At 48.3% G+C, this 27406-nt stretch overlaps 1 protein-coding gene across 1 annotated transcript in view; it reads right to left on the bottom strand.

The window, feature by feature from the left end:
* Positions 1-27406, bottom strand: part of LOC142044018 (uncharacterized) — a 98470-nt gene that overhangs the window by 51096 nt on the left and 19968 nt on the right. Inside the window, exons 2-5 of the mRNA XM_075055965.1 lie at positions 10816-10963; positions 9888-10046; positions 9146-9341; positions 7344-7487 (exon numbers count right to left, since the gene is read on the bottom strand). Of these exons, the coding sequence (XP_074912066.1) occupies positions 7344-7487; positions 9146-9341; positions 9888-10046; positions 10816-10963 (647 nt within the window). The remainder of the gene's footprint in view (positions 1-7343; positions 7488-9145; positions 9342-9887; positions 10047-10815; positions 10964-27406) is intronic.

Raw genomic sequence — 27406 nt, 5'->3', positions numbered from 1 at the left:
GTCCAAGGGACTGGGAAAAGGCTTTATGTTGTGCCAGTATGAAAGAAAAAAAGAAAAAAAAGAAAACAGGAGGCCTTGAGTAATTACAGACCTCTTCCCTCAAGCCAACCCCAAGCTAAATAAGAGAGCAACTGATACGGGGCTCATTAATAAAGAAACCACAGATAATGTAATTAATGCCATGGTTTTGAAAAGAGTTGCCATGTAACTAACTTGGTATCTTGCCTGAGGAGATTAAGAGTGTTTTGTTGACAAAGATAACAGTGTTGATGTAATGATCCTAGACTTCTGTAGGGCTTTTCAGTTAGTACAGCTTGATGCCATGATCCAAAAACTCAACCGACTTCCTAAATGGCAAACAGGTTAAGACCCAGCTTGGAGCACATCTGTCTACAGGAGCCCAGACAACTAGCGTAACGTGCTGCCCTAGTTTTCAGCTAGGTCAGGCTAGGTAAAATGTATTTCAAAGCTTAGTGTCTTCTCTCAGGAAACGCATGTTTGTCAATAGAAGCCTCTTTATCCAACGGACCAAAGTACAATATTATTTACAAGCTCAAGATCAGAGAAAGAAAATTTTAAACTGTTTTTTTCCAGTACATTCTAGCATCAAGCCCCTGGAAGAGGGTCAGTCATGGGAAAGTTGAAAACCAAGGCTGGACTCCTTGCTAAGCAAGCTGCACTGATTTAAAGGAGGAATAACTGCCAGGAAAACCTATGGGCTGTGTTCAGCAGTAGATAGGTCAGACATAATTATACCTTTGATCTGCAGCATCCACAGCAGAAATGTGGGGAAAAGAAACCCCTTCTGGTGCTCAGCACAGCCTCCCTCTGCTCTGCACCAGCCCTTGTTTCCTCAGAGAGGTGCACAGGGCTGCAGCCCTCGGCTGGGGCATCGCTCTGTCCTCCTCCAGTTGTTTTGGGCCAGAAGTGCGGGAGCTTGTATGCAGGAGACATTTGCTCAATTAAAACAGGAATAGCTCAGCCCAGTGATCCCCACATCACTGCTTTGTGTAACCAACGGCAGAAATTTTTACTCCCAAGTTTCATATATGGCACCCGGGTGCTGGATTTCAGAAGTGAATACGTTCTAAGCCTAAATGATTTCTTTTTGGAGGTCCATGTGAGATGCCTCAGCAATGCCGTTTTCACAGGGGAGTGTTCAGGGCTCCCGAGTATCCTACCCAGGCACTCAAACTGAAACAACCCAAAAGGCTGAACACCCCTGCAAGCTCCACATCCAGGGGCCACATTCAGACTGGAAAGACTCTGAAGGACTCCCTGTGCTCCCTGCCACACTCTCAAACAGCACAAGTGCCTCTCCTCCAACAGCCTTTTCCAAAGCAAAAGCAAAGCAAAACCCATTTCTAATAGACCCTGGGGCAGAGAGCGGCCTTGCTGGCATTGCACGCAGGAGATGTGGCCGCCCCAAGCACACAGCCATGAACCTGCAGCAGGACATGAGACACTGGTGGGAAGCACGATGCCCCGTGAAGTTGCTTGAGCAGGAGCAGAGAAGCTGCTGATCGAGCCAAGCTCTTGCTGCAATACTTCTGGCATATGGCAAGCCATAAAAGTCAGCAAGAGCACAAAAATAGAACCTAGGCAGAAGGTCAGATCATAAAGTGTTCAAGAGTAACTATAATTCTCACTAGAGGATGCCTCATGGCTTGGTTTGGTGGTATAGCACTTTATTTCTTTGACATGGGGTGGTGGTTAAAAACCACTGCAGTTCAGCTAACATACTCCTTTCATTACATTTATCACACAATGGATTTGAGGTGCAATAAATTATCCATAGACACCTTATCCTACCTGAGAAACTGGTTTCAGAGGTCTCAGATGGCTGAGATATTAAAGCTAACAGAAACAAGAACAACCATCTCAAGATAACACCCGAGAGCAGTGGAGATGTTGCTGGGCTCAAGCCAGTTACACTTCCCCCACCAGCCTTCACTACAAACCCACAGGGGTATTTGGTATTAGCCCAGGAGATCCAAGAAGTCAGCAGCCCAAAAGGTCAAGGGGAGCAGTGGGGTGGAGGAGTGACCCTTCCCCCATGAGGGCTTGTCTTTATTAAGCAGGATGGACCAAGCACAAGCCTTCTGTGAGAGGTATTTTAAAGACCAACATCCAGAGTATGTACATCTGATTTACACAGGCTTCAGACTGCTCTGATTTTAAAGAAAGGATACTCTGGTAGTACTTCAACATTAAGCAATCAGAGGTGCTAACAAGAAATTAGCAACTAAATCTCCATTTACTGCTTTCAAAAATTATCTTTAAGATGGACCTTCCTCCTAAATTTTAAGTAAAGCCAGTATTTGGCTCTTTGCCATAAAACCCCCAAGCTTTTCCCCTCTTCTTTGCATAAGAATTCTCTTAATCAAGAACACCACATTGTGATTTGCTTTATTCAACTGGAATGTTTCTTGGTATGATCAAAAACTAGCAAGAAAGTCCTGTAAAGTAAGCTCTTTTACTCTGTATATTGCATATTTAAATTCCTCAACAACAACAAAAAAGAATTTTTAGTTAAAACTCAGACTTGGTAATAAAAAACAAAACCTCACAAAAAATAACTTTTTTTTTTGTCATCCAGGTCATAGTAATGTCCAAGCTCATTTTGCTCCATGTTCTCTGCTGCCACCAAGCATCACCTGACCCAGGAGAAGTACGCACTCATGAATCGTGCCACAGAGGACCATCTCCTCCTGCTTAAGCAGGTACAAAGTCAGGAGCAGAGACGAGCATTTGCCCAGAACACACTTCTGGTTCATTCACTCCTGCTCCCTGGAAGTGTTTCTGAAAAATTACTTACAAGGAGCTCCCTGGCTGCTGGTTTACACACACCATAAAGCTTGAATGGTAATACCAGCCTCACCCCACAATTTCCACTTCAGGCTGAAGGACAGCCTGAAGTCTACTCAGGCTTCCCACCCAGCCCATCACCATGGATTCAGGCCACCCGCTAACTGGAAAGATGCCACGCTGCAAAATAAGGCTCTCTCCAAGCTCTAATAGCAGAGTCCAGGCTGAAAATTTTAAATCCTTGCAGAAATGCTCAGATGTTAACAAGAGACCTACCTTGGGTTTTGTAGTTATGAAGACCAAAGAGAATGGCAGGGAGGAGGAAGCAGCAGTCCCCACTGCTGAAATGCTGTATTTGTATGCACAGTGACCAGGTTGGACTACTAGTGAGCTGTTACTATTTAAGGAGCTACCAGCAGTTTTAGGATAGAATGAGACTGAACAAGTGATTGCAACACCACTTTTGTTCAATAACAAATCTGAGCATGAAAGAAGAGACATGCCATGAACAAACTGAGCATTTGCATAGAGCTTTCACAGCATTTTTTGAATCAAGAAGAAATATCAGAAGTAGTTTGAACTGTCCAGATTATTAAACCTGTGAAATTTTGTCTCTTGGGACATCAGTGGAATTTAAGCTTTATCTGACTTTTGGTTGAATGGCTTCAGGATCCTGGATTAAATTGCTTTATAAAAAGCCATGTGGTTTAGTAATCAGCTCAGCCCTCCTGCTCACGTACAGTACAGGCAGACAAAGAAAAGACAAAAGATAGAAGTGGCTCAATAACATCCATGTCTCAAAGATTACTCATAAATTACAATCTACCCCTCAAAAAAAAAAATCACAAAAGGAGCAGACTGCAATTCTGGTACAATTTAGGCTGCCGGTAACAAACAACTAATCTGTTGCCTTCATCCACTTACATCTTCCTCCACTGTCACCCTAGCCCTCCATAATTATTTAGCTCTAATTAGCAATTAAGGAATTCACCAATATACTAATATACTTCTATACTAATGTGCTTCTAAGTGAACAAAGGCACAGAAAGTGTAACTACAAAGTATAGCTTTGGATCGTCCCTGCAGCAGAACTGATCTGGTCTTCATTATTTTCAAACTGTAACACATTAGTAGTGCATTTTTTTCTTTTAATAAATCCAAACGTCAAGGATCCTGAAGCATCTCTGGTCCTGATTAAGTGCTTGAAAAATAAACTTGTCCCAAATCCAGAATATAGTTAGTCTTCCCCTGTAGACCTATGAATTTCACCACTTTTCTTATTATGGCATCATCTCACCAATTCACAGCAGTCACCGGGAGAACCGCTGCCAGCGAAGCTGGCTGGCAAATGAGCATCAGATGGGGGAGCACATCCTAAACAGGATCCATTAGGACTTGAGGACTAATTGTAGGGAGGTAGAGATCACCTTTCAGACATGCTCAGGAAGAGTGATTTTTGCCATCTCAGTTCATTACAAACCCATCCCCTAAGCACCCTCATCAGGAAACCAGCAGTATGCTCACCTGTAAGCCTGCCTGCTGCTGCCACACTTGTGTCATGATCAAACCCCAGGGCAGATGGTCTGAACCCAGCTGCAAAAGGCCACTTGGCCATACATGAAGCATAGTTTTCATGAAGGAGTTAGCGAGGTGTATAGCCAGACAGTTTAAGCCAGGCATGAGAACGGAGACTATCCCCAAATGGTTAACAGCAATGCCTGGGAGGGTGAGGGGAATACAGAAAGGGGTCTACTGCTCAGTCACACACGCAAAAAAATCTCAATTTACATTTGCTGGCAGGTTTCCCCCTCAGCATGTCCGTCTGCATGAACTCGAACAACAAACCTTGGCTGGAAATCCCAAATAAAGCAGAAACACAAAGGACTTGCAGCCTGCCTCGCCCAGACTGGACGCTCGTCCCCTCTGATGCCTGCGGAGGAGCTGGAGACATGCTCCGAGCTCCTGCTGGGTGAGAGCAGCTCTGACAAGGAAGAGGCAGCCCCAGCACTATGAGCACCAGTGGGACTTGGGAGCAGCCACCCCTCTCCCACTGCCAGACTCCCCGGGGAGCCATGCCAAGGAAGCACGATGCTTTGCAACCCCCAGAATCACAACTGTCTCCTCCCACTGCAGAGCTTCAGCCCTTCCCACCTCCTCAACGATGGCAAGCGGCGGCAGCGAGTCCTCCCCAGGCAGGCATCACGTCCCACGCCTGGGCAGAAGCAGCAATCATCCAGCCTCCTCCTTTTTCCTGTACCATGCAGAGACCTGCCACCCTGCTAACATCACTGTTTCCTTCCCTCCAAGAAAATCCAGCTGCAGCCAGGCTTGCAGGGAGATCCACAAATACCTCTGGGCATGCAGTGGCCTCATCCATCTCATCACCACCTTGACCAAGCCACCCCTCTTGGGCTCAATACAAATACTCAGGAAGGTCATCTAAACTCACCTTGGCCTCCACCAGCTCTGAGATGTGTCAAGTTACATTCAAACCATTGAAGAGAGGTATTGCAATAAAGAAAATAATAAATAGTAGCCTTGCCTGGGTATTTTGGCTTTTTACCCAATTGCTCATTAGAGCAACTCCTTTCCCCAGGAGACGTTATGGTGGTGAGACATACCAGAGGGACATGGGGAGGGGAGTTCCCTGCATGTACCTCTTGCAGCAGTGCAGGAGAGTCATACCTGAGCAGAGGAGTCCTGGATTTCATTGGTTTCTTTTGGCACCTAGACAGTTGGAGAGAGAAAGAGGAAAAATATCACTGCCCAAGGACCTGCACTGGCTTAAGCCTGTACTTACTGTTGGCTCCAGGATTGAAAAGTGCACTGCCTCCGACTGCACAGGGAGCATCCAGAGAATGAGTGCACGCTGGGAACCAGTCATTTATAGCAATGTGAGGGAATAACTTTTAATTAAACCTCTCAAGTTTGGGGTGGTTTTTGCAGTTTCTCTTGGTTTTGAAGCTAACCGGTCCTGAGGAAGGCCAGCAAGGGATGGAAACAGGTGTGATGTGGGGCAGAATTATCCTGTGGGTTCCAAATTGCAGTCAGCTTACTGATGCTTAAAATAAAACCTCCTCCCTGCTGGGTAAGCCACTGGAGCCATTCAGGTGAGTGCTCCAGGCCTACAGAGCACAGGATAATACAGATATTAAGAGCAGGTTAAGAGGAACCCATCACCCTGCAGTCTCAGAGGACACATCCTGTAGCTTTTAAGTCAGAGATTTGTTCTTCTTAGCTCTAGGGAGCAAGTCCAACTTATCTCAGAGCTACAGCCAGTACCTAAGGGCTGTCAGCATGAGACGTGCCAGCTATCATTTTGGGGATGACCATGGGTTACACTTGCTGGGAACTCAGACACACCGATCTCCCTTAGAGCAGGCAGATAGTCAGCGTGACCCACTTTGCATTACATACTCTGCCTTCTCTGCATTTACTCCCTGGCAAAGCCAGCTCCTAGTTAATTCCTCATCATGAGGGCTTTTCCTAAAATCGTCCTCTTAAAACAATACAGAAATTGATGCAGCCCATCCTGGGGAATGGAGAAATTACTGCCGGGCTGCTCCAGGAGCAGGGAGAGGCAGGGGCAGCAGCACCAGCTGGGTGTCACCACTCCCTCCTTGCTGCCTGGGCACGCCAGCACCAGGGTGCTGGAGGAAGGAAACATTGGGCAGGACCCAGACAGGGCAGATGCCCCATCCCACACCCAGTCCCCTCCCCTGACACTACCCTCTCCCAAAAGCTCTCCCAGCTCCTCACTAAACCATCAGAAAAGGGTATTACACATGGGACGTTCGTGCCAAATGCTGACATTGGGCACTTGCCTCTTCAGCAAGCCTTTTCCAGGCAGCTACAAAGCCCTTCTAGATACCCGGCCTAGAGAGGTGAGGTGTCTCCCTGGGCCAACTCCAGCTCCTGAGGAAAGCCTGGGTGCTTCACGTCTTTGGGGATTTACTATGTGATCTGGGCCTTTTGGTGCAGATGAAATATTGCTGAACACTGTAATAAGGGTAAAATCCACAAAACCTCCATTTTCCAGCAATGCTGACAAAACAGAGGAGACAACCTTTGAAAGGACAATGCACCAAAGGGTGCAATGCGGTGATCTTGCTGGGAGCGAGCAAGGGTTTCAAAGTGATATACAATTCCCAAGCACAGCTTTCACTCCCTCCCAAAAGCAAAGCTCCAGCTGCAGCATTACTCAAAAGCTACTCAAAACTTTCCTGTCTTAAACATATGAGCACATACAGTCATACACACACCCAGGCTTTCTTTGGCTCAGAAACTCTCCCTTTAACTCATTCTCCCTTTGCACCAAACCCATCTATGATCTGAAGGGAGGGTTTGGATGGTAAAAGAACCACCACCCCATGGGCTGGCCACCATCACCTCCTTGCATCTCAACTCAAACTGGAGACCCAAGTACTTCCAGGCTGCATTAATGCCCTGGGCTGGTCCTTTCATCTGAATCGTGTTACGCCAAAGCAAAGCATAGGCCAGCAATGCCCAAATTTGTCAGCTGCCCTCAGCCACACCTCTGGCCAGGCTGGTGAGAGCTCCCGTGGGGAACTGAAGCGGTTGAGGTTGAAGGAGTGCATGCACGTTGAGTTGTAGCTGTGGCAGTGCTCGCTGGCTGCTGCTGGGTCTCCCATCATGAAGGTCAGTTGCTGTAGAGCACCCTGGGGAGGAAGACACACAGAAACCATAGTTTACCCACATGCTTCCTCCAGAGGAGAGGGAAAGCTCTGGGAGGCAGGCAGCGGGGGGCGGTTGGGATCTCTAGCCTCTCAATATGCAGGGACTTCTTTACAGGATGGTTTAGGCAATCAACATTCACTCCACATCTTCAAGAGCTGGATGCAAAGATCCTGGGAACAAAGACTAAGGGCCAGCAAGGCGCAAGCTATTCCTGAGTTAAATAACAGTGTGGATTCCAGAGGTGATAAGCATGCTGCAGGATCAGACCCTTACTATTCACCTCCAAAAGACCATCCTCCCCAGCCCAGCCTGAGCAGTACCCCAGTGCAGGGGCAGTACCAAAAGGGAACCCTCAACAGGCTGACAACTGTGTGCCTGAAGGCAGCAAAGGCTTGCAACTCCACATCACCTCCTGGCAGACCTAGGCCCTCCAGCTCTCAGCGAGGCAGCAAGGACTGCTTGGCTGGGTGCTGCATGGCAGCAGGGAGCTGCTCTTGTACTGCAAAGACCCTGCTGAAAACAAGGGTGCATGAGGAGAGAGACCAAATGGAAAATATTGTGTACAGGAGAGGACTTAGAAGAAGAGAATAAAGCATGATATTGGACTCCCAGCACAGACCACCAGACAGAGGAGGGATGGAGGTAGATATACAGAGATGCCTGTTTGTCTGCATAATGCAAAACATCAACTTCCAAGGTTCTGCAGTTGTCAAAATCAAAACTGATTCAAAAAAGTCTTCCCTGCCTTACTAGGCTGCCTTCACATTTCCCCCATTAAGCTCAGGGTGACTGAAATAATTAGCTAGCAATACAGTACCACTCATGCTTGGGCAGCTTTTCTGCATGACCCAACTATCCAGAGGGAACATCTGAGCCAGCTCTGTCCACGCAGTGGTCCTCTGCTACCTCCCAGCAGCAGCAAATGCAGAAAGGAGCGTGTCTGACCTGCCAGCTGATCTCTTCGCTAAATGAGTTGAAATCTTCCTCCCTAAGCTGGAGGTGCAGCTGGGCAGCCCACTATAAACCAGGGACAAGGAGAGCGCTACACCACAGAAATGGAGAAGAGCTTCAGGCTGATGACACAAACCAGGGGCTGCTCTCAGAAACGTCACTTGGGCTTTTTCTGTAAGAGCTAGATCTGTTTGATGCCCTCAGTTTCTGTGTATGCGTTTAACTATCAGATATGTTTCAACACAAAGCCTGACAGCCTTTGAATTTATCAGGCATTTTAATAAGGCATCTACTTTGACCCGCTGGGAATCCTTTGCTTGTAAAGTCCTCAGAGCAGGGACTTTATCTTCAACACGTGCATGGGACAAGCTCCCCGGCCAAATGCTTTGCATGCTGACTGCACAGATGACTTCTGTACATGATACAAGTCATGGTCAACAAGAGAGGATGAGTGTACATCTGTAACCTAGAGGTCTACTGCTGACCTGACTGCTGGCACTTGTGTTGTCCTGACCCAACAGCAAGCACTTTGCACAATTCAAAGCCTTTGCAAAGCTCACCCTCCCCAGCTGTAAAAATACATGGTGTGTTTTAGGAAGAGAAGGCAACGGACTCCTTCAGAGGGAGTTGCAACCTCATTTCATGCAACCAGAGCAGATCATGTCCTCAAATACACCCCAGCTCTCACCTTAAAGGGGATCTCAAAGGACTCGATCAGGCCTCCAACGATGATCAGCCCCTCAGTGTTCACTCCCATCCCAAAATAATTGGACCAGCTCACTCTGTCCACCAGCCGGCAGTCCACATGCAACTCCAGCCTCTCCAAGGAGATGCCGAGAGCAACTTGATGCCAGTGCCCATCGCCGAGAAAGGAAACTGGGAACCTGCATGCCCCAGAGGGGGAAAGGGAAGAGGCACAACATGAAACTTAGGTCCCACACCTTATGCAGGACCAGGCTTCACCCTTACCAGCTGCCAGGGTCCCTCATATATGCATCCTTAGTGCAGATGCAAAGGACAGTACTAGAGAAATTAAGTCTACCTTATTGTCACAAGTAAGCACCATCACTTCTCTTCCAGCATGGGAATGCTATTTCTATCCAATGGACCAGTTGAGGTGTTTGGGAAATTATTGGTATTTGTGTGTCTCCCCACTTGATTTATCCCCAGGTATTTGAACCTTTTTGTTCTTTGCTTTGTTTTCCAGATCTGCATCATTTTGAAAGAGGAGTTAGACACTGACTACCTGTGCAGTCATGCTACCAGGTCTGAGGGACCATCACCCAGGTGGGGGGACAAAACCTTGTTTCAGCTGAGGTGGGGTCAGAGCAGCACTGCTCAAAACCCATAGCAGGAAACCCTAACTCTGGCCTTGGAAGCGGAAAAGGAAGCATGAAAAGGCAGAAAAAAGCACCTGAGCTGGAACTTACTCATAGTGTCTCCTCCTTGCAGTGACAAAGACCAAGGCGTATGGGTTAATCCTGATCTGGAAGAGCACGTGGCTCCGATGGCTAAGGATGGTCACTAGGCTGGTGTCCTCCTTCAGCGAGTACCTGAGCTTCATCAGCACACTCAGCTCATCTGCAAACCTAGCAGAAAGAAGCAATGCATGGCATCCTGCAGCAGCTGCTGTATCACCATGAACTGCCCTCTTCGGACAAAAAACCCAAGTCACAGCACAAATGAACTGAGAACAAAAAAAACTGAAAACCAAGAGCAAACAATCATTCAAGTTGTAAGGTCAGGTACTCAAAAAGCAGCAGCCAGGCCAAAATTAGCCATGCCCATATAACTTTCATGCATCCCTCTCAGGTGCAATCTCAGGACATGCTTATGTGGCTGTGCATGATTTTCCATGGGACTCCTGCTCTGCCCACTGCTGAGATTGGATAGTAACCCTGTTACAAGCAGCTCTTCAATACTGCCTTCTCTCACCATGTCCAGTGTTTTTGCCCACAGCAAGCTACAGCCCCATATCAAGTACAGCAAAGGTCCAGCTTGGTCTATGCCTCCACAGACCAGTGCTTTAGTATCAAGCAATGCTGATGGATATGGCTGTGCCGTCTCTCTTGCTCTCTCCAGTTATGTGCTGGAGCAGAGAGGTCTTCCTGATGGGAACACCAAGAAAACACATTCCTGGAAATGGTCAGTCAAGCACTGTGTTAACGTGTCTTCCCTGCACACAACCAAGAAAGATGGAAGAAAGGGAAGAAGCACTGAGCTCAGACTACAGAGTGGATGTGCTATCTTTGTGTCATTATGGAATGGGGTCTTAAAGTAACCCCTCAACCCAACAAGCATGCATGAGATTATTTTGGGCACCACCATCCCAACCCCATCCCCCTGAAGGCAGCCTACCTGTCCCCAAACGCCTCCCTTGTAGGGATGTTGAGCGTAGCATACTGCCCAATCTCCAGGATGCTGCAGTTGGCTTCATCATAGCCAAAGGAAATATTGCTGAGGTCCTGCGCGTGGGAAGTAATTTTGTCCAGCAAGTTCACTTCATCTGCATTGGGGGAGAAGAGATGCTCAAAAGCTGAAATACCTTCACTACAGGGCTCTGCTCTTTTTGTTCCTCCTATTAGACAACAGACAAAACCCCCCAGGAAGAAGAGCATACAGTTTGGGGAAATTAAAATAATTCACAAATTTAGTAAACTCAGACCAAAACAAACATTTAGATAACCTCAGCAGCAGCCAGGTGATATTTTTGAAACAGAATACATGTTTCAAGGCCAGTGTCCCAAAGACATGAAGGGCCATTCCTACCCCAGCAGTGGTGGTACCTTTATGACCATATAGTTGGGATGCTCAGGACTGTAAAGGAGAGGATGGGACACAACTGTTCTAAACCACAAGTCCTGAATCAGCAGCATACAGAAAATCCTGCTCAGTCCTTTCCCAAGCTTCCTTGTTGATGTTTGTCCAATTTCACCAAAGAATTGGACCAAGGAGGGGCGTCCCTCACTGAGGTGGGTGTCCTGGCCAGACCATGGGGACTCTGCCCAAAGCAGGGTTCATCTCTATGACAAGGTCGGGAGCTCCATCGGGAGCCGTGCTTCACACAATACCCCTTTCCCAGCAGGTGAAAGGCTCACTTTCAGAACTCTGCTGTGAACATGCAAGATGGTTTGAATTGGGTGAAAGCCCCTGGTGTGGGCTATTTGGCAGCACTATCACTTCAGTCTGATGAGATTTTAACCTCCTTGGTGAACAGAGACATTCCCTTTCCAAGTTCATTCTTTAACTAAAGAATCCTTCAACTACAGAAATACCTGAACAAAAAATTGTTTAAAACCACAAGGTTTCTTGTTCCCCTCCATTAGCAAAAAAAAATTGCAGACATCTGGCTCTACTCAGGCACACTGTTTCTACCTCCAAAACATCTACAACCAGGTTCCTCCTTTCTTGTCCTCCCTTTATGTTGCTGGGCAGTGTGGCAATAACCCTGCCACCTGCAAGGGGTGGGGACAAAGGACAGAATCCAGGGCAGCACCCCATGGGCCCAGCCTTGCAGGAGGGGTCTGGATCACTCCGGACCTACAGCCCCCTTGACTGGGAGGGCCTGGACAATCCCACTTGATGACTTGTCAACAGGACTCCTGCCATCTGCACTAGCAGCTGCCATCACTTGGGAGGCATCCAGCCTCTGCATTCACCCTAATTCCCACTGTCGATGAGGTGCGAGATTTATTTGAGGGCAGATGAACAGCCTCAGGCATGCTGCAGCCTGACAGGAGATATACACACCATATAGATCCGCTGCTCTGGAAAATAACAAATCAATTGAGCAGAAAGCTGCTTTGATGCTGTTCAGATGCTAACATAGCAGTCCTGCCACCATCTCCTCAGAAGATTTTGCAAGGGAAAGAGCTCTGTGCTGGGAAGGAGGGGAGGGAATGGGGTCCTGCAGGAGATGCAGCCATTTGTGGTCACTTGGGATTTCACCTGGTATTTCCCCAGCTCCCCACATGGTCACAGCATTGACATGTTCCCGGGCAACTCTCAGCTCAGCAACATGAACATGCAACAGCCTTCAGCAGCAGGAACATTGCAAAAATGGTACCAAGCCAGACAGGGTGCAGGGCTGAGCCCCTCAGAGACTTGAACAGTCATAAACCCTGAAATGGTATCGAGTCAGCAGAATTTATCGGACTTGCAAGTGTTGCGCATGCACAGCATGGTGAATTAACCTGCGACCAAACACAGCTGACGGGAAAAAAAAAAATATCAGGAACATTTGTCTCTTCTCATTCCCAAGCAGCTTTGGGAGGTGATTTCCCAGCTGTGGACACCAAGGTATGTGCCACAACCTGCACATTCCATCTCCAGTGGCTGCAGCCCTCATCACCAATCAGCTTTGCTGGTCATTACAGGCAGACAAGTGTGAATTCAGTGGATTCTATCAGGTGAAGGGCCTTCCTACACAAGCTGCAGCTGGGCACTTGGTACTAGAAATAACACACCTACATGGAAGTTTTCCTGGGCAGAGTATGGCCTTAACACACAACTTGAGCATTTGCTGAAAGTTAAAACCATGGTCCATGACAACATGTACATCTAGGGTTAAAGTTAAGCATGTGCTTGGTGCTTTCCTAAATAAAGTAGCAGAGATTCCTCTATCCCCTTGGCCTAAGAACTGGAGTTAGCTGGAAAGCGATCCCAGGGGCAGGACTACACCAGCAGTTTTAAACAGCCAGGGTTGGCGTTTGCCTCTAGACCCCTCGCCAACTCCAAAATAAGAATTTGGCATAAAAGAAAAACAGAATTAGGACTAAAATTAATGAGATCTCCTAAGGCCCAGGCAAGGGGACAGGTAGGAAGCACAACCCATCAAAGCCGAGGGAGCAGGCGTCCACAGCATGGAGCACCAGCAGACATTGCACCTACCAGCCAAGCAAGAGACAAGCTGATCCCACTGTACGCCCGGAGCAACCCCAGCTCTGACAGAGGAGCTATGCACTGCTGCAGCCATCAGAGCCTGAACATCGCAGGAAGGATTTAATTGTGTTCCCATCTCTATGAACACCTCTCCACATGTTTGCATGCACACTGGGAACAGCAGAGCGAGAGCTGAGCACAGGCACCCCACGGCCCCCGCACGATGCAGGCAGTTCAGAGGATGATGCCAAAGTTCTACTGGAGACAAGCCAGGACAACCAAACAACAACAGGTCATTTCAATCTCCAGAGAGGGTCAGCACTCAAACCCCCGCAATCAGCTGCGCAGTTATATCCCGGGCAGATCAGCCACTACAAACACCAGTCTCCTCTCTCTGACTTCCTCTATAAGCCAAAAGAGAAATGTTGATATAAATTATGTGCTTCTCCAACACCAGCTTTCACTCAGAGCTGGGGAAGCTGGAAAGCAGATGCCCTGCTGTTTTACCAGCTCCAGATTGCAGCTCTGCACTGCATTTTCTTCCCACTCCCTGTTCTCCAGAAGCAGCTTTCCATGTATTTATTTTAGCCACATCTGGCTAGTTTTTGTGCCATTGGGATAAGCCAGCGGGGCCTCAGAAACGCCTGCAGCAGAAACCCATGCTGCACAAGCCAACAAAGCAACAGAAGGGATTGATCTACTACAGACACTTTGAAGAGCATCTTGCTGCGGTAGCTGTGGGCTCATGGCACTGCACTCTCATCCTGGGGCAGAAGCTGTTGCACAGCGAAGTTGTTTACGACACTGGATTTAGCGCTCATCCAGCCTCAACACCAAAGCTTTTGTTTGCAACTTCTCCCCAGGATTAACCAAGGGTCAGCTCTCCATCCCAACACTGCTGGGTTTCTGGTTGTTTACAAGAACATCATGGACTTACTTTAAATTTCAAAGCAGGTTTATTTTCTCTCCTTGCTTTAACCTCTGGGAGCAGACATGCTGCTTCTCAAGGACACAGATTACCTGTGGAAGTGATTCTCAGCTGCAGGATGTGAGTCACCAGCTACCAGAGATCAGGGTCAGAGCCTTTCTGGGAGCAGATTAATGCCAGGCAGGTGGATGCTAAGGATGCAGTGAGTGCAGTCACTGCAGCAGCCAGAGTCAGGGATGGGACAGACCATACATGTGGTACTGTAATTCTACGTTTCCTTTACAAAAAAAATCATGTTTCCTCATGACCTTTCAGCTTTCCTAGGGCTCAGGTGCCTAATCCCCACAGGCATTCACCCCACTGCCTTGCTTCGCAGCCAAGCTTCCCCATCTCCTTCCAGTGGCCACCGGTGAGCAGCTCTGCTCACAAACTCTCTACCACTGCTGAGCAACCTTCACCACCTACCTCCTACCTAGCTCCTACCTCCACCCTGGAGGCAATGCTGCCCAGGACCCTAGAGGCAGGGCTCACACCAAGCTGTGCTCACGGTCCAGCTGTGTTCACATTGGGCTCTAGACTTGAGTTCTTCCTTGCCCATCTGCAGAAAAGCCAGGCAAGATTGCCCACAGTGCACATTCAGGATATTCAGCATACCAAACTAACATTTTTGTTATTCAACCTCAAACCAAAAGCCTGCAGAACGGCTATTTCTATGCTGGAAAGGAGATTCCTGGAGTTCAACAGCTGCTGCCAAATTCAGCTTGCCTCCAGGCTCCTAAAGCAGTGCGGGAATCCTCCCAGGCAGCCCAGTGCCAGGGAGACTTGTGCATGGGCCAACCTCAGCAAGGACAAGCACCGGCCAGTGGAGCCAGAGCCAAGAACGCGGCATCCCAAGCTGAAGTTAACCAGCAGTCTTCAGGGTGCCAGCCATGTTTGGGGAGAAACACTTTCAAGGACAGGAAGCACAGCAGTCAGTGCAAAGGGGACACCTACAAAAAGCTACTAGAGATAGAACATGGAACTGTTGAATCACACCCCATGAACCCACTGTGGTGCTTGGTGTTGTGTCAGGAGCTCTCTGCCTCCAAGAGCCCAGAAACCGTACCAAGAGAAACAGCTAGACAGACCTTGTGTTTTAGCACAGGTGTCCCAGCAATCCTAAGCTCAGGCTAGAGGAGAAAACCAGCAGAGCCTTGCAAAATTCAGTGAGAGAAGATGCATTCTCCAATTATCAGCAGTGTGCCCTGGACCATCATTGCCTCCACTGCCTTGGTCTGAGCACACCAGTGCACTTTAAGACATGGTTATTTAGAAAACTATGAGTTCTTGTTTGTTTCTTTTGTAAAAAAGCTAAACAGTAAGTTAAAAAAAATTACGCATCACTTTTTCAAAATGAAGTCACTTAGAAAAACACATGGAAACAGGGATTAAAGACTTTACCCCACCACTCTGAGAAGTTATAAACAGATTCCAGCTCAAATATTAAGCACACAAAAAGCACCAGCATGTCTAGGATAAAGAAGAAATGAAGGCAGAGGGGTCTGCATGTGCCCCTGCACTGTTCGGTGCTGGGGACTTTGTCGACGTACCTGCATCAGACCATAAGCTCCATATTTTCAATGAGGGTTCTCCTGCCCTCATCAGTCTTTTGGCCCCACTCAGAGTTAAAATTCCCAAGGAACAAGAGGAGAAACAGGAAACACAGACAATGCTCTGGTCAGACTGGGGACCTAGAGGACAACCCCAAAGGTAAAGCCATCCTTCAAGGAGGAGGATAGGCAGATGGGGAACCTTGCAGGGAGGGATTGTGGTCACCCTGCAAGGCCAACTGGGAACATGCCTGGTGTACAGGCGTCCACCAGCCTGGCTTGGGCAGTGGAGAGGGAAGGTGGCAGGGAGCACCAAGGGCCAGCAGGCAGTGCCTTGCTTACAGGCACAGTCCCAGTGGTGGCAAACACAACAGGCAGAGCCAGCCACTGGTAACAGGGTCCACAGGCAGCCCCAGGCAAAGCTAGCCATCAACCAAGTCCAGGGTCCTCCATGGAGAACAGTCAAGTGCAAAGGGAGGCACAGGCAGAAGCTGGTCTGGAAACAAGGCTACGGTGTGGGTGTGAAGTCCATCCAAGAGATAGAGACAAAGAAGGGACAAGAGACAAACATACAAGGCATCCTACCAGGAGACAAGCTACATCCAGCACAGGTCCACAGTCCATCCAGGAGACAAAGCCAGAGGCAGGACTAGAAGCAAGCACCCTACACCATAGCTTAGGGAGGAGCTGAGGCTATAGGGCTGAACTTAAATGGGGCTCCTGGGATGAGGGCGTGGGTGGAGGTCCCAGGTGAGGCTGGTCAAGGCCATTAAGGCCCATTAGTGTTCTCAGGGACCAGATAGGGTTCAGTAGTGGTCCTCCACCACCCCACCTGATCCCTTGGGCTTCATCCCAGAGGAAGGTGTTCCTTAGGAGGGTGCCCCACGTTGCAGATACAGAAAAGTGACTGTGTGTGCTTTCCTCTAGCTTGTACACACATGCGAAGCTTATACTCAGCTTTACGTTCTCCCCAAAGGAGGGAAATGAGGGAAAAGGAAATTATATTCAACAACGTAAAACATAATTGGAGCCCTAGGAGAGCTCGTAACAGGATCTGTCAGACTGAGTCACTTCCCCTGGATGCAGCATCACTGATCACTGGTTGGGACCTGAAATAACTAGGCTTGGCAAGCCCTGAGGACAACCCCAGAGGACAGCCCTGGTGCTTGCTGGCTGGGGAATAGAACATATGACCTAATGGGTCTTTTCTCCCTCTAATTTCTGAGTGCCTCATGAAAATGTCCTGCCAGAAGTCTGCTTAGAATCACAGGCCATGCACTTCAAACTCTGAATTAGAGAGGCTTGTGCATCACAGATAGAATTTAATAATAGGCTGTCTGCATTAAGTGATGGAAAAAGAGGGCTTTATACTGGGGAAAGGGTTTCCTGGCACCTCACACCACTACATTAGCACAGGCATGGTTCGTAGCCAAGCACTCAAAACAAGACAACCCTTCCAAAACACTGATGCCCCTTCACTCCCCTCTTGACAGCTCACACTCCTCCACCCTTTGCCTCTTGAAAGACATTCTCAGGCTTGGAGGTTGTGCCTGACCTTCTCTGAACCAAGGGGACCCAAGATGGCAGCTTCATATTTATTTGGACTTGCCTGATGACTCTGCACATTGGGTGGACAAAGTCAAAGACACCTTGGTAGTGTTGTTTGCCCGACGTCAACCCTCCAGCAGCTCTTCCTGCTTCTCTTTCTATCCTAGCATTGCCTGTAACCTAAATAATGTCCATGGCAGCCAACCATGTCACCTCCTGTGCCACATTTGTTTCCTACTGTTCCCATTTCCCTTGTCACCTAATAATTTCTTTTTAAGAGTAACACCACAAGCCACACGAGACGAGGTTTAAGCCAAAGCGCACACAGCTCGCAGTGATGGACCTGCATTCAGAGGGTTATGCAACAGGATTTCAACCTTTGCCTCCCTGCTCCGGAGAGCAGAGATAATTTGGTTTTGACCCAGTGGCTGCAAGTTGATGGGGACAGAGCCAAAGCAGGAAGAAAAAGAAAAAGCACATTTCTCACGGAGAACGTTGTACCTATTAGTGGAAGAGTGAATGCAACCACCGACCCACAGAGAGGACAGAAATTTTCAGGGAAGCGAAACCTTTTCAGAAGAAAGAGCTAGCGGTACACATTGTTTAGACAGGAAAAATGCGAGTGCAGGCTTCTTTTCAAGCTTATTACGCAGATCTGCAGGTGTGCTGCCGCTCCTTTGTACCGGCCCAGCATGGGGGGCTCTGCCAGGATGGGGATGGGGCTTTTGGGGACAAAGTCTGGGGAGGAGGAAGGGCTGCTGGAAGTCAAGGATGACCCTGAATAAGGATACGCTGGCTACAAAAAAAGTAGGCCAAGTGACAGAAAAAGAAGAGAGCCTGCAAAAGAGCTTTCGGGAGAAGAGCAATGGGATCAGGAAAGCAAAGAGTTTACGAGTTGTTAAACCCACAACGGGAATAATGGAACCAAAATGGCCACAGGAGTGGGGAAGTGGGCTTGGCAGCATTTCAGCCTTCAGCTTCATCGTCCTCATCAGGTCTACTCTCTGCAAATCCCAACTGCCCAAGCCATGAGATGGTGTGAAAATCTCATCCCATTAACTGAAGGAGTATGTTTCCTGCCCTCTGGGGACAGGGAAAGGCTTTGCAAACATGGAGCAAATCAATATCCCGACAGCTGAGAAACAAGAGTCCGAAGACCCTTTTGAAGGAGGTGCTGGGAGGGGCTGGAAGGAAAGCGCACAATGGCTAGCTGCTCTGCCGGATTTGGTGGCCTCAGCTGCATTGGTTTGGTTTTGTTTTTCAAAGAAGAAAACAAAAAAGAAGCCACTTCTAACCTTCCCAAGACACGTACTGAGACAACGTGCAGAGCTCCTCAACCATCTCCTTCTTGAGCAACCAAGAGAGTTAACCTTAACCCAAAGCTCCTGGTCTCTAGGAAAATGCTGTGGGGTGCTACAGTTCAGCCCAGCCTCGCACACCCCTCGCCCCCTGGGCCACACGCACACCCTGGTGTGTCTCCTATCCCCTGTTCTCCACGTATCCTCCTCAGTTCCTCCTTCCTCTGCTCTGTGCATGCATGTCCTGTCCCCTCCTGGACCACTGACAGCAAATGCTTTTGGGTTGAGCTCAAACCCTCACTTTACTCAAGCCAAACACTGTGGAACTGATGTTTTATCTATATTCAGGGCTTAATAGGTTTAGCTAGAGGGGTATTTTTAAATGGATTTCATTTAAACCTGTGCAAATCCCTGCACAGCCACTCTTCAATCTGTTCAAGTCTGCCTCACAGCAATTAAACTTAATTACTGAATTACAGTGAATCAGCATAAACCAGATTTGAATTGGTCTACAATGCCTATACAGCGGATTCTGTGGGATTAATTTAAAAACTACTAAAAAACATACTGGTAACACTTGTGTGAGGCTGAGTGGGGACAAGTCCCAAAAACATTGGCCCTCAATGTCGTTAGTAAATAAGCTTCTCTTTGTTGCTCCATTGTCAAAGTAAATTAATGGCAAATTCTACAAACTATTGCACTCCAGGGGCTTGTTTCCAGCATCAGCTTTCCAAGAGCCTCCCTCTCTGTTGTTTTGTTTTATAGGGTTGGAAGACACACACGTAAATACGCACAAAGCCACTGGAGAAAAGCAACGAAGGGATGATCATGAAAACCTCCTCTGGGTGGGATGGTCAGCGCCAAGCAGGGCAGCCCACGGCACAGCCAGAGTTTGTACCCCTGATTTTCAGCATCCTCTCGTGCTGATGGAGACCACATGCACGTTGGTGTGCACTCACAGCCCACCCCCATCCCCCACCCCAAGCTCCCATGGACAAGCCTTGTCTGGATTTGACAGACTTCAAGGTCAGGACCACAGGGAGGTCCCTCCGGCCCCCATCCCTGGCTCCAACAGCAGATGCTTGCAGGGGAGGAGAGGAAAAGGGCAGGAACAGAGCAAGTCTTTCCTGCTGTTTCCTCCCAGCTCCCTGCAGCGTAAGGATTTGCTGAGCCAAAGGCAGCGTCCGTGTTAGCAGCCACTGGCAGGGACTTAAGGTCAAGTCCCTCCTGTTCTGGGGAGCGCTGGAGGATACTTCTGCTCAGCTGGCTGTGCTACCCAAGAGGTCCCTGGGCACACAGGGCTTTCATTCTCTCCCTTTTGAGCTTTCATGGTGTTTTGTGAAGTCTTTAACTCCTCCTAAGGCAGAATGGGATGACTTTTAAAATCTCAGCAACGTGTTGTGGGGGTAGGAAAGCTAGCTGTAGCACAGCAGCGCACAAGCAGCCCCTTTGCAGGCGACGCTCTCTGAGCAGCGGTAGGAAGGGAAGGAGGTGGAAGGGTTTGGGTTACCTCCTAACTCCCCTTTCTTCACCAAATGGCAGGAGGATCAGCAAAATATACACCAGAAGTTACAAAACTGAAGTGAAGAGGTAGAGGTGAGTAAGGCAGAAAGATTTCTTACAAAAGGAAATGCAATTTCAGAGTTTTGGAATGAAGCAACAGTTTGATGGGAAATGTCTACTTTTGAAATACCTTGGTCCCCTTCTTCTCTATCACAAGTTGATCTTCACTAATGTTCCTCCAGCTTACCCTCCCATTGTCTTAGAGTAGTTATTTTAAAGTCTGGCAGAGGCTCAGTCTGAGCTATTATTTCAACAATGTTGAAAGTGTCTTGAGTAACAAGGGAAACGGTCGGGTTAGTATTATCTTCTGCTACAGACATACACATCTGGGAGACATTACAGCCTGAGAAAATAAAAATAAATATGTCCAGGGATCCCATCCTGGGAATTCCTCTCGTTTCAGCAAATAAGGGCTTGGTGCACCCCAAAACAAAATCCTTCCTCCAAACTCCCTGCTCCTGCTCCTTCCACTAGTGATGAATCGGTTCATTTGGTTTAGTCTAACAGCGTTTTTAAACTGTACGTGTAACGTCATCCAAGGCTGAAAAACTGAAGCTTAAACCTGATATCATTGGCAATGTGCAAGGCAAGCCAGATCTAAGGCGAGATGCCCAGATGTTAGTCACTGGTGAAAGGCAACCAGAAAGAGTCTGATCGTGTGCCAGCAGCCATCTGTCACACTGCGAAAAAGCACACGTTGGCTCAGGATCTCTGCGACTCCTGTTTTCCAAGTCATAATCAAATTATCAAAAAACTGCGGGATAGTAGCAGCAGTAAAGCAGTGAAAGGTCCTTTGTGCTTTCAGACCCAGAGGACCTTATGTTCAAACACCAGAGCTGCCCCGTCCGGTCAGACACCGGCACCTGCAAGTGCAGCTTCACTTCTGGTAGTGGTCACAGCTGGAGGGAGCAACAGCACATCTGCCCAGCTGGCATAACAAAGAGTCCCAGGTTAACTTAAACCTGTGCAGACTGCACCGATGAGCATCCGCACACCATCCATGTGGGACCAGGGCTTGTGCTGTCCCCAGCTATATACACAAGTCCTTGCCAACTGAGATCCCCAGGAAAATGTACACAATGTATTTCCTTAAGCATCCAAATGGATGCTACTTCACAACCTGCTTTGCTCAAGCAGATCTACCTACGTAGTGGCTCACCCTAATGATTCAACATGTTACCCAGGTTTCCATTTCCACATGATCATGCGTAAATCGATTTTTCTTTTGTACAAGTGGAGAAATGAAGCAGAGCTAATCTTGGGAGGCACTGTGAGGATATGTGTGTTGAGATAAGTAGGACATACATGTGCATATGCTAGCCGAAAGGAAGGATCAGAGAATTAGCTGCCCTGGAAGCTCTTGCCTGTCTTCTCCTGTGTCTATCCTCCCTGCTCCCTCGAGACCTCATGTGTAAAGCAGTGATCTCTTACACCCCAGCTAAAGCAATAAATGCTGCAGCTTTTAACCACAACAACCCCACCATTCAGTCCTTGCATTGACCAAACTCACTGCTATTTTCTTCATTGCGGCCAAAAAAATCAGAGCGTGTTTCCCCTAACTTGGCTGATTTTCACCTCTCAAACTCTGCTGCCAGCAGATCTGAGGGGCAGGAGTCTTTGGCAGAGCTAGAGAGGCACAGGCAAAAGGGCAACCTCCATATGAGCCAGAGATATCCAGAGAGCATCCTTCCAAAGCTTTCACCCTTCGTGTGCTCGGAGCTCCTTTGCAGAGCTGCCTGCTCTGCTCCTAACATCAAGCTCTGACAATTGCAACCCTCTTCCTCTGCTGGGTCTCAGTGTATTCATGATAAACGTGTTTTATCAACCTCCCTGCAGTGGCCCAGAAGACTAATTGGCTGGGGGAACATGAGGGAGTCAGATAGCTTCATTTTCCAAGCTTGATAAGAGTCGATGACTTCACTTGGGGAGAAATCATATAATGGGACTGTAAAGGTCTGGCTCAGGTCACTCTCACTTTGCTCACCTAGGAAATACCTTGTTATTGCATCCCTGTAAGATGAGCTGGAGAATAGGCAAAGATCCTACCCAGAATTTACTGTGCCCTTGGCCTCATGCCCTCCAGCCCATGACACTCAATGTACCATCACATGCACACACATGCATGGAGCTGGCAAATTCACACTCAGAACCATTTTGACTCATACGAATTCACAAGTTCAGGGGTGACAAGAGGCTGGAGCAGGAAACCACAGAGACTTTGCAACAAACTTCTCTGCAGTGAGCACAAGACTCCAGTGTTTGTGATGGTAGATTGTGCCCCAGCCAGAAACCCCTCGGGGTGGGGGGCCAGGATGCTCATTGGCATCTGCTTTCACATTTAAAGCTCTGTTTCCAGCATGCCAGTCTGCAGAGAAAACCTTAAAAACATCACCCCAGAGTAATCAATGGTCCCGAAAGCACAGGACAAACATGACAGCTACATCCACAAAGCTGGATGTACGCCAGTGCTGCCCATCCTGTGGGCCTGGCTTTGGAGAGAAATTGGCACTCAGAGAAGAGAGCTTGAGGGCAAAAGCCAGGGGACACGCAGGGGACATGGGGCCGGACACGAGGCTGCCAGGGACATGCTCCCGCACTGTGCCAAGCACGGTAGGCAGAGAGCCAGGGCCCCAGCCTCGTCTGGGCTCCTGGGCATGGTCTGCTGCCTGCCAGGCTCCTCCAGCCACCCGCCTGGCAGCGATGGGACCGGGGATGCTTCATGGGAGCTTGTGGGAGACTCGAGGTCTCAACTGCTAGCAGGGAAAGGCAACTCCTGTCTGCTTTTCTCAAGAGCATGGGGTCTATTTCAGGAGACTCCCTATTGCACAAGCATCTGGCAAACCTCTTACCTCTGTCCAAACCCATCCTAACTCAGGGAAAGTCTTAGCCATGCCTTCATTCTGCAGGGCCAATTTTCCCCTTTAAAGAATGGCTACAGGTCAGCGCACGGTTTACCTTAGCTAAAATACGGCCACTTCGTGCTGCAATTAATCACTTTGGAGATACTGGCATTTCCCGCAAAGCAGCAAAGGTCCCATGTCAAGGGAGAGGGGACAGACAGACGCTGCTCCCGTGAGCCTATGCCTACCACCACCCCGGGTGGTGGGAGCTGGATCTGCCTGAGCTGAGCCTTGCCATTGTGCCTTGCAAGTGCCTTTACCAGCTCCTGTTACTCAGCGTATGACTAATGCCCAAACCGAAATTAGTACCATGCACTTCATTAAAGGGAATGTTTTCCACTGCAGGCAAGTGAAGTGCACAGTGCTTTGCAGGGATCTATTTCTGCTTCCTTTGCTTTTAGATATGCTGTTGCAAGGGTCAGTGCTCAGGGTCTGACCTGGCGTTAAAATTCATTTGATCGGGAACAATGTTCTGGAGGCTGTATCTAGCTACCACGCTTTGTCTGCCCTGGGGGATCTGCAGAAATGGAGCAGGAATGGAAGAGAGAAAGAAGCACAAGAGCCTTATGCACCAGCAATAGCACAGCCTGGGGCAGAGCAGGACAGGGGCAACAGTCCCGACCTTTCCCTCATGCTCCCTTCAACACAGCTCACAAGAATAAAGAAAAAATTAAAAACGAGTGTTTCCCAGACTAACAAGCTGACATTTCACAGCCAAAAAGCACTCTGATTTTCACCTCAGGCAAAACATGTGCACATTTGTGATTCATTCCACACTCGCGGCTGCCAATTTTCCTGCACAAACTATTGAATTGTTGCGGTTTCAGCCTCTACTCAACTCCTGAATGCTCCTCCAAGTTCTTTATGCTCGGCGTTTCACACAGCTACTCACCTCCCCCCCTTCACTGGTATTTTTAAACCCAAAGTATGTTTCGGTCCCCATGAGCCTTCAAATTTCATGGCAAGCTGGTCGATGCCATGAGCTGCTGCTTTCCCAGGCATCAGGGCCACCTGCAGGGCCAGGGACCCTGAGACCTCCAAGTAAAAAAATCTCTTCTTGTTTCACCAAAGCCTCATGGATCAGGTTGAGTCCATAATGCTTGAACCACAGTTCAGAAGGCTCTGGGCAAACAAACATAAACCAGGATTTCCTTCACATGGAAAGAAGTTGTCAAACCCCAAACTGTGCTGGCGGCACCACTTTACCACCCCCCAGGAGGGGATGACCCTCTCAGAGCTCCCTCAGTAGACATTCATCCACCACAGTTCCCCAAGTCCCAAGGCCGAGCCCCGGCTCACCATGGCCAGATCCTGGGCAGAGGAGGCTCTGCAGGCGGTGAGCTTGGCTGAGGATGGGCATGGATGCTCCCCTGGGACTGTAGATGCCTCCTGCAACTTCATTTAGGGATGAGGTCCCAAGGAGGACACACTCAGCATATGGGCATAGGTTAACCTCTACAGTTGTCAGCCTTTATGCAAAAGCCCATTGCTGGATGTGGAGATCTCCATCCATTTTCTCCCCAGCATTCAAAATCCTCTTCCTCCCTGTGAAAAGCATCCTGTCCAAAGGCTGTTTCATGCCCACTCCTGTATTTTCTACTTCTAAAGCTGCATTGGAGCATCCTTCCCACTAATAATGTCTTCCCAGCTCAAATGAAGTTTTCCCTTCTCTCCATTTCTTTATTAAACTAGAAAATTTCCCAGGGAGAAAAACAGAATTTCTTATGCAGAAGAACCCAGAGGAAAATCTCTCTTTTCCCACCAAAAAACAGTTTTCAAGCCTTTCTTATTCATCATAAGCAAAGCTGAGAAAGGCAGAGGTCACACACGCTCACCCATGCATGCTGCCTCTGCACAGCCCATCTCAGATAAGTTTGCAGATTTTGGGAGAGCCCCAGACACAGAGTTGACAAGTCTTGGTTTAACAGCAGGGATATATCTGCCTTGCAAAAAAAATGTGCTCTTCATTCCTCCTGCTGCCTTTGTGCGGGAAAAACACATTCATTAAAGATGCACTACCTCTCTGAACAGACGACACTGAGAAAATGCTGCATTTGGGATGTGGGGGAGGTCTCAGGGTTAAACAAAATCGCTGGAAAGAAATCGGTGTCAAACAGAAAACTTTCCCAATATTTGAGTTAAAAAAAAAAAAAAAAAAAGGAAAATGAGTCATTTTGAGTCAGCCTAGAAATGAAGGGTTTCATCTTTGTCTGTGGATGAGTTACTTCTTTCTTATTTTATTCAGTGCAAGTTACCTTTAGTCAACTAAAACACAGACAGCTGTTTTGAAAATGAAAATGAAATTTTGTTTTTAAGCCTCTGAGATGTCAGGACATTTCCAAAAAAACCCCAAACCACCCCAAAGCTTTCTTTACAAAACACAGGAAAACCAACTGTTTTAAAGGTTTTGAATTTCACTCCCACTTCTCAATTTGAAATTATTCACACAACTAGACCCAGTTTCAGTAGCTGCTTCATCCACCCCCTTTCTCACCACATGCACCAAGTCACTGAGACACACCTCTCTACTGGCAGCTCAGCTTCAGGCTCCACCAAGTCCATCAAGGTCCATCAAAGCAGATCCCTAAGCCCACCCTCCCTCAACTTCACTGTTCCTTTACCTGGAAGCAGCCAACCTGAAAACATCCCCAAATATAGTCGTCTTCTGTGTAGACGTATCTTCTGATTTAGTGCCTCAGCACCATGGCTGGTAACCTCTATGGCAAATACTTTGCTACAAGTCTATTCTACCTCACTTTCAAATCACCTCTAGTACAACGTACTCTGGAGTGAAGAGGACCACTCAAATTACCATCTTTATAGATGCACACAGGTTGGAAGACACCAGAACTACTCTAGTCCTCTACTATGAACTTCACCCATAACCCATGCTGGTATCTCTCCAGCTTCACTGAAGTGAGCAGTACATTACACTACTGCCCTGCCACCTCTGTGTAATGATTAAAAAGAAGAAGAAAAGCTAGACCCATGAACTAACTTTCCAGAATGAAAAAGAAGGGTTTGCTAAACTAAAACAATATATCTCATAGTGCTCCAAAAGTGCCAGGAATTCTTTTTTAAGCCGTATACCGTATCCAGTATCACAGTGGGAGAAATCCTTCTGGTGGAAGTTTTCAAGGTTTCTTTTTCCAAGACATTAAAGCATTCCCAGCTTGTGAAAAACAATCTTTGCCACCTGGCCTTGCATCTTACTGCTGGCAAGTAAGATAGCCACAACAAATTGCAGATCAGGGGGGTTTTACACGGTTCCTGGGAGTGACCTTGCAAAGGGTCTGGGCTCTGCAAGCTGCTGAAGAGATGCCCGTCCTCGGCAACGTGGAGCTAGCAGCAGTGAAGCTCAAGGTCTCAGCCAATACGGACCAGCCTTCGGGGGAAAACTGGGAGCAGGGTGAGGATGGTGTTCAAGGCCAGGTTGGATGGGGCTTTGAGCAACCTGGTCTAGTGGAAGGTGTCCCTGCCCATGGCAGGGGGGGTTGAAACTACATGATCATTAAGGTCCCTTCCAAGCCAAACCATTCTATGATCCTGTGATAGGGAGGGAAAAGCTTTATTGCTGGAACGGGGCTGGTCAGGGCAGTCTGCTGGACCCATCTACACCGGCACATCTGCCTAGGTACTGTGTGGAGGAGTTGGAGTGGCAGGACACCTTCAGGCACCTGCACAGCATCCCTGCGGGACAGGCAAACCCCTACGTCTTTGCACAGCTCCCGGGCCAGGGAGGGTCAATGTCCATCTCCAGCATCTGCAGCTGACTCGGGAAAGGCAACCCCCTGTTTCCTAACCCTAGGCTCCACCACTTTTTCTTCCCAGGGATGTGCTGAGGAAGCCCAGATCTCCACAGAACACATGTCCAGCACAGGCACAAGCAGCCAAAGTATCCAATAACAGTGCCTTTGCAGAGAGCATGGTCCCAAGGGAGGAGAGGATTTAAGAAACTGGGATCCCATAGGACCTAAATGGCCTACACTTCCAAAACCATTCTCCACATCTTACTTGTGAGTTCCTTAGACACGGACAATACTCTGCTACAGCACAGCTCTGCTCCTCTAGGCTCTCCCAAAAGCATCCCTAATAAGGAGCAACTCTACAAAGGTACAATAAATACTTTCCTGAGGCTGGCGTGCTGCAGACACCACGGGATGGTTGCTCTTACTCTCCACACCTGTATTTCCTAAGGGCAGAGAACATTACTTCCCTGTCAGCAATACCTGGTAGATTTAT

This window comes from Buteo buteo, chromosome 23 (assembly GCF_964188355.1).
Source record: "Buteo buteo chromosome 23, bButBut1.hap1.1, whole genome shotgun sequence".
Lineage (NCBI taxonomy): Eukaryota > Metazoa > Chordata > Aves > Accipitriformes > Accipitridae > Buteo > Buteo buteo.
This window is presented reverse-complemented; position numbering and strand designations above follow the sequence as displayed.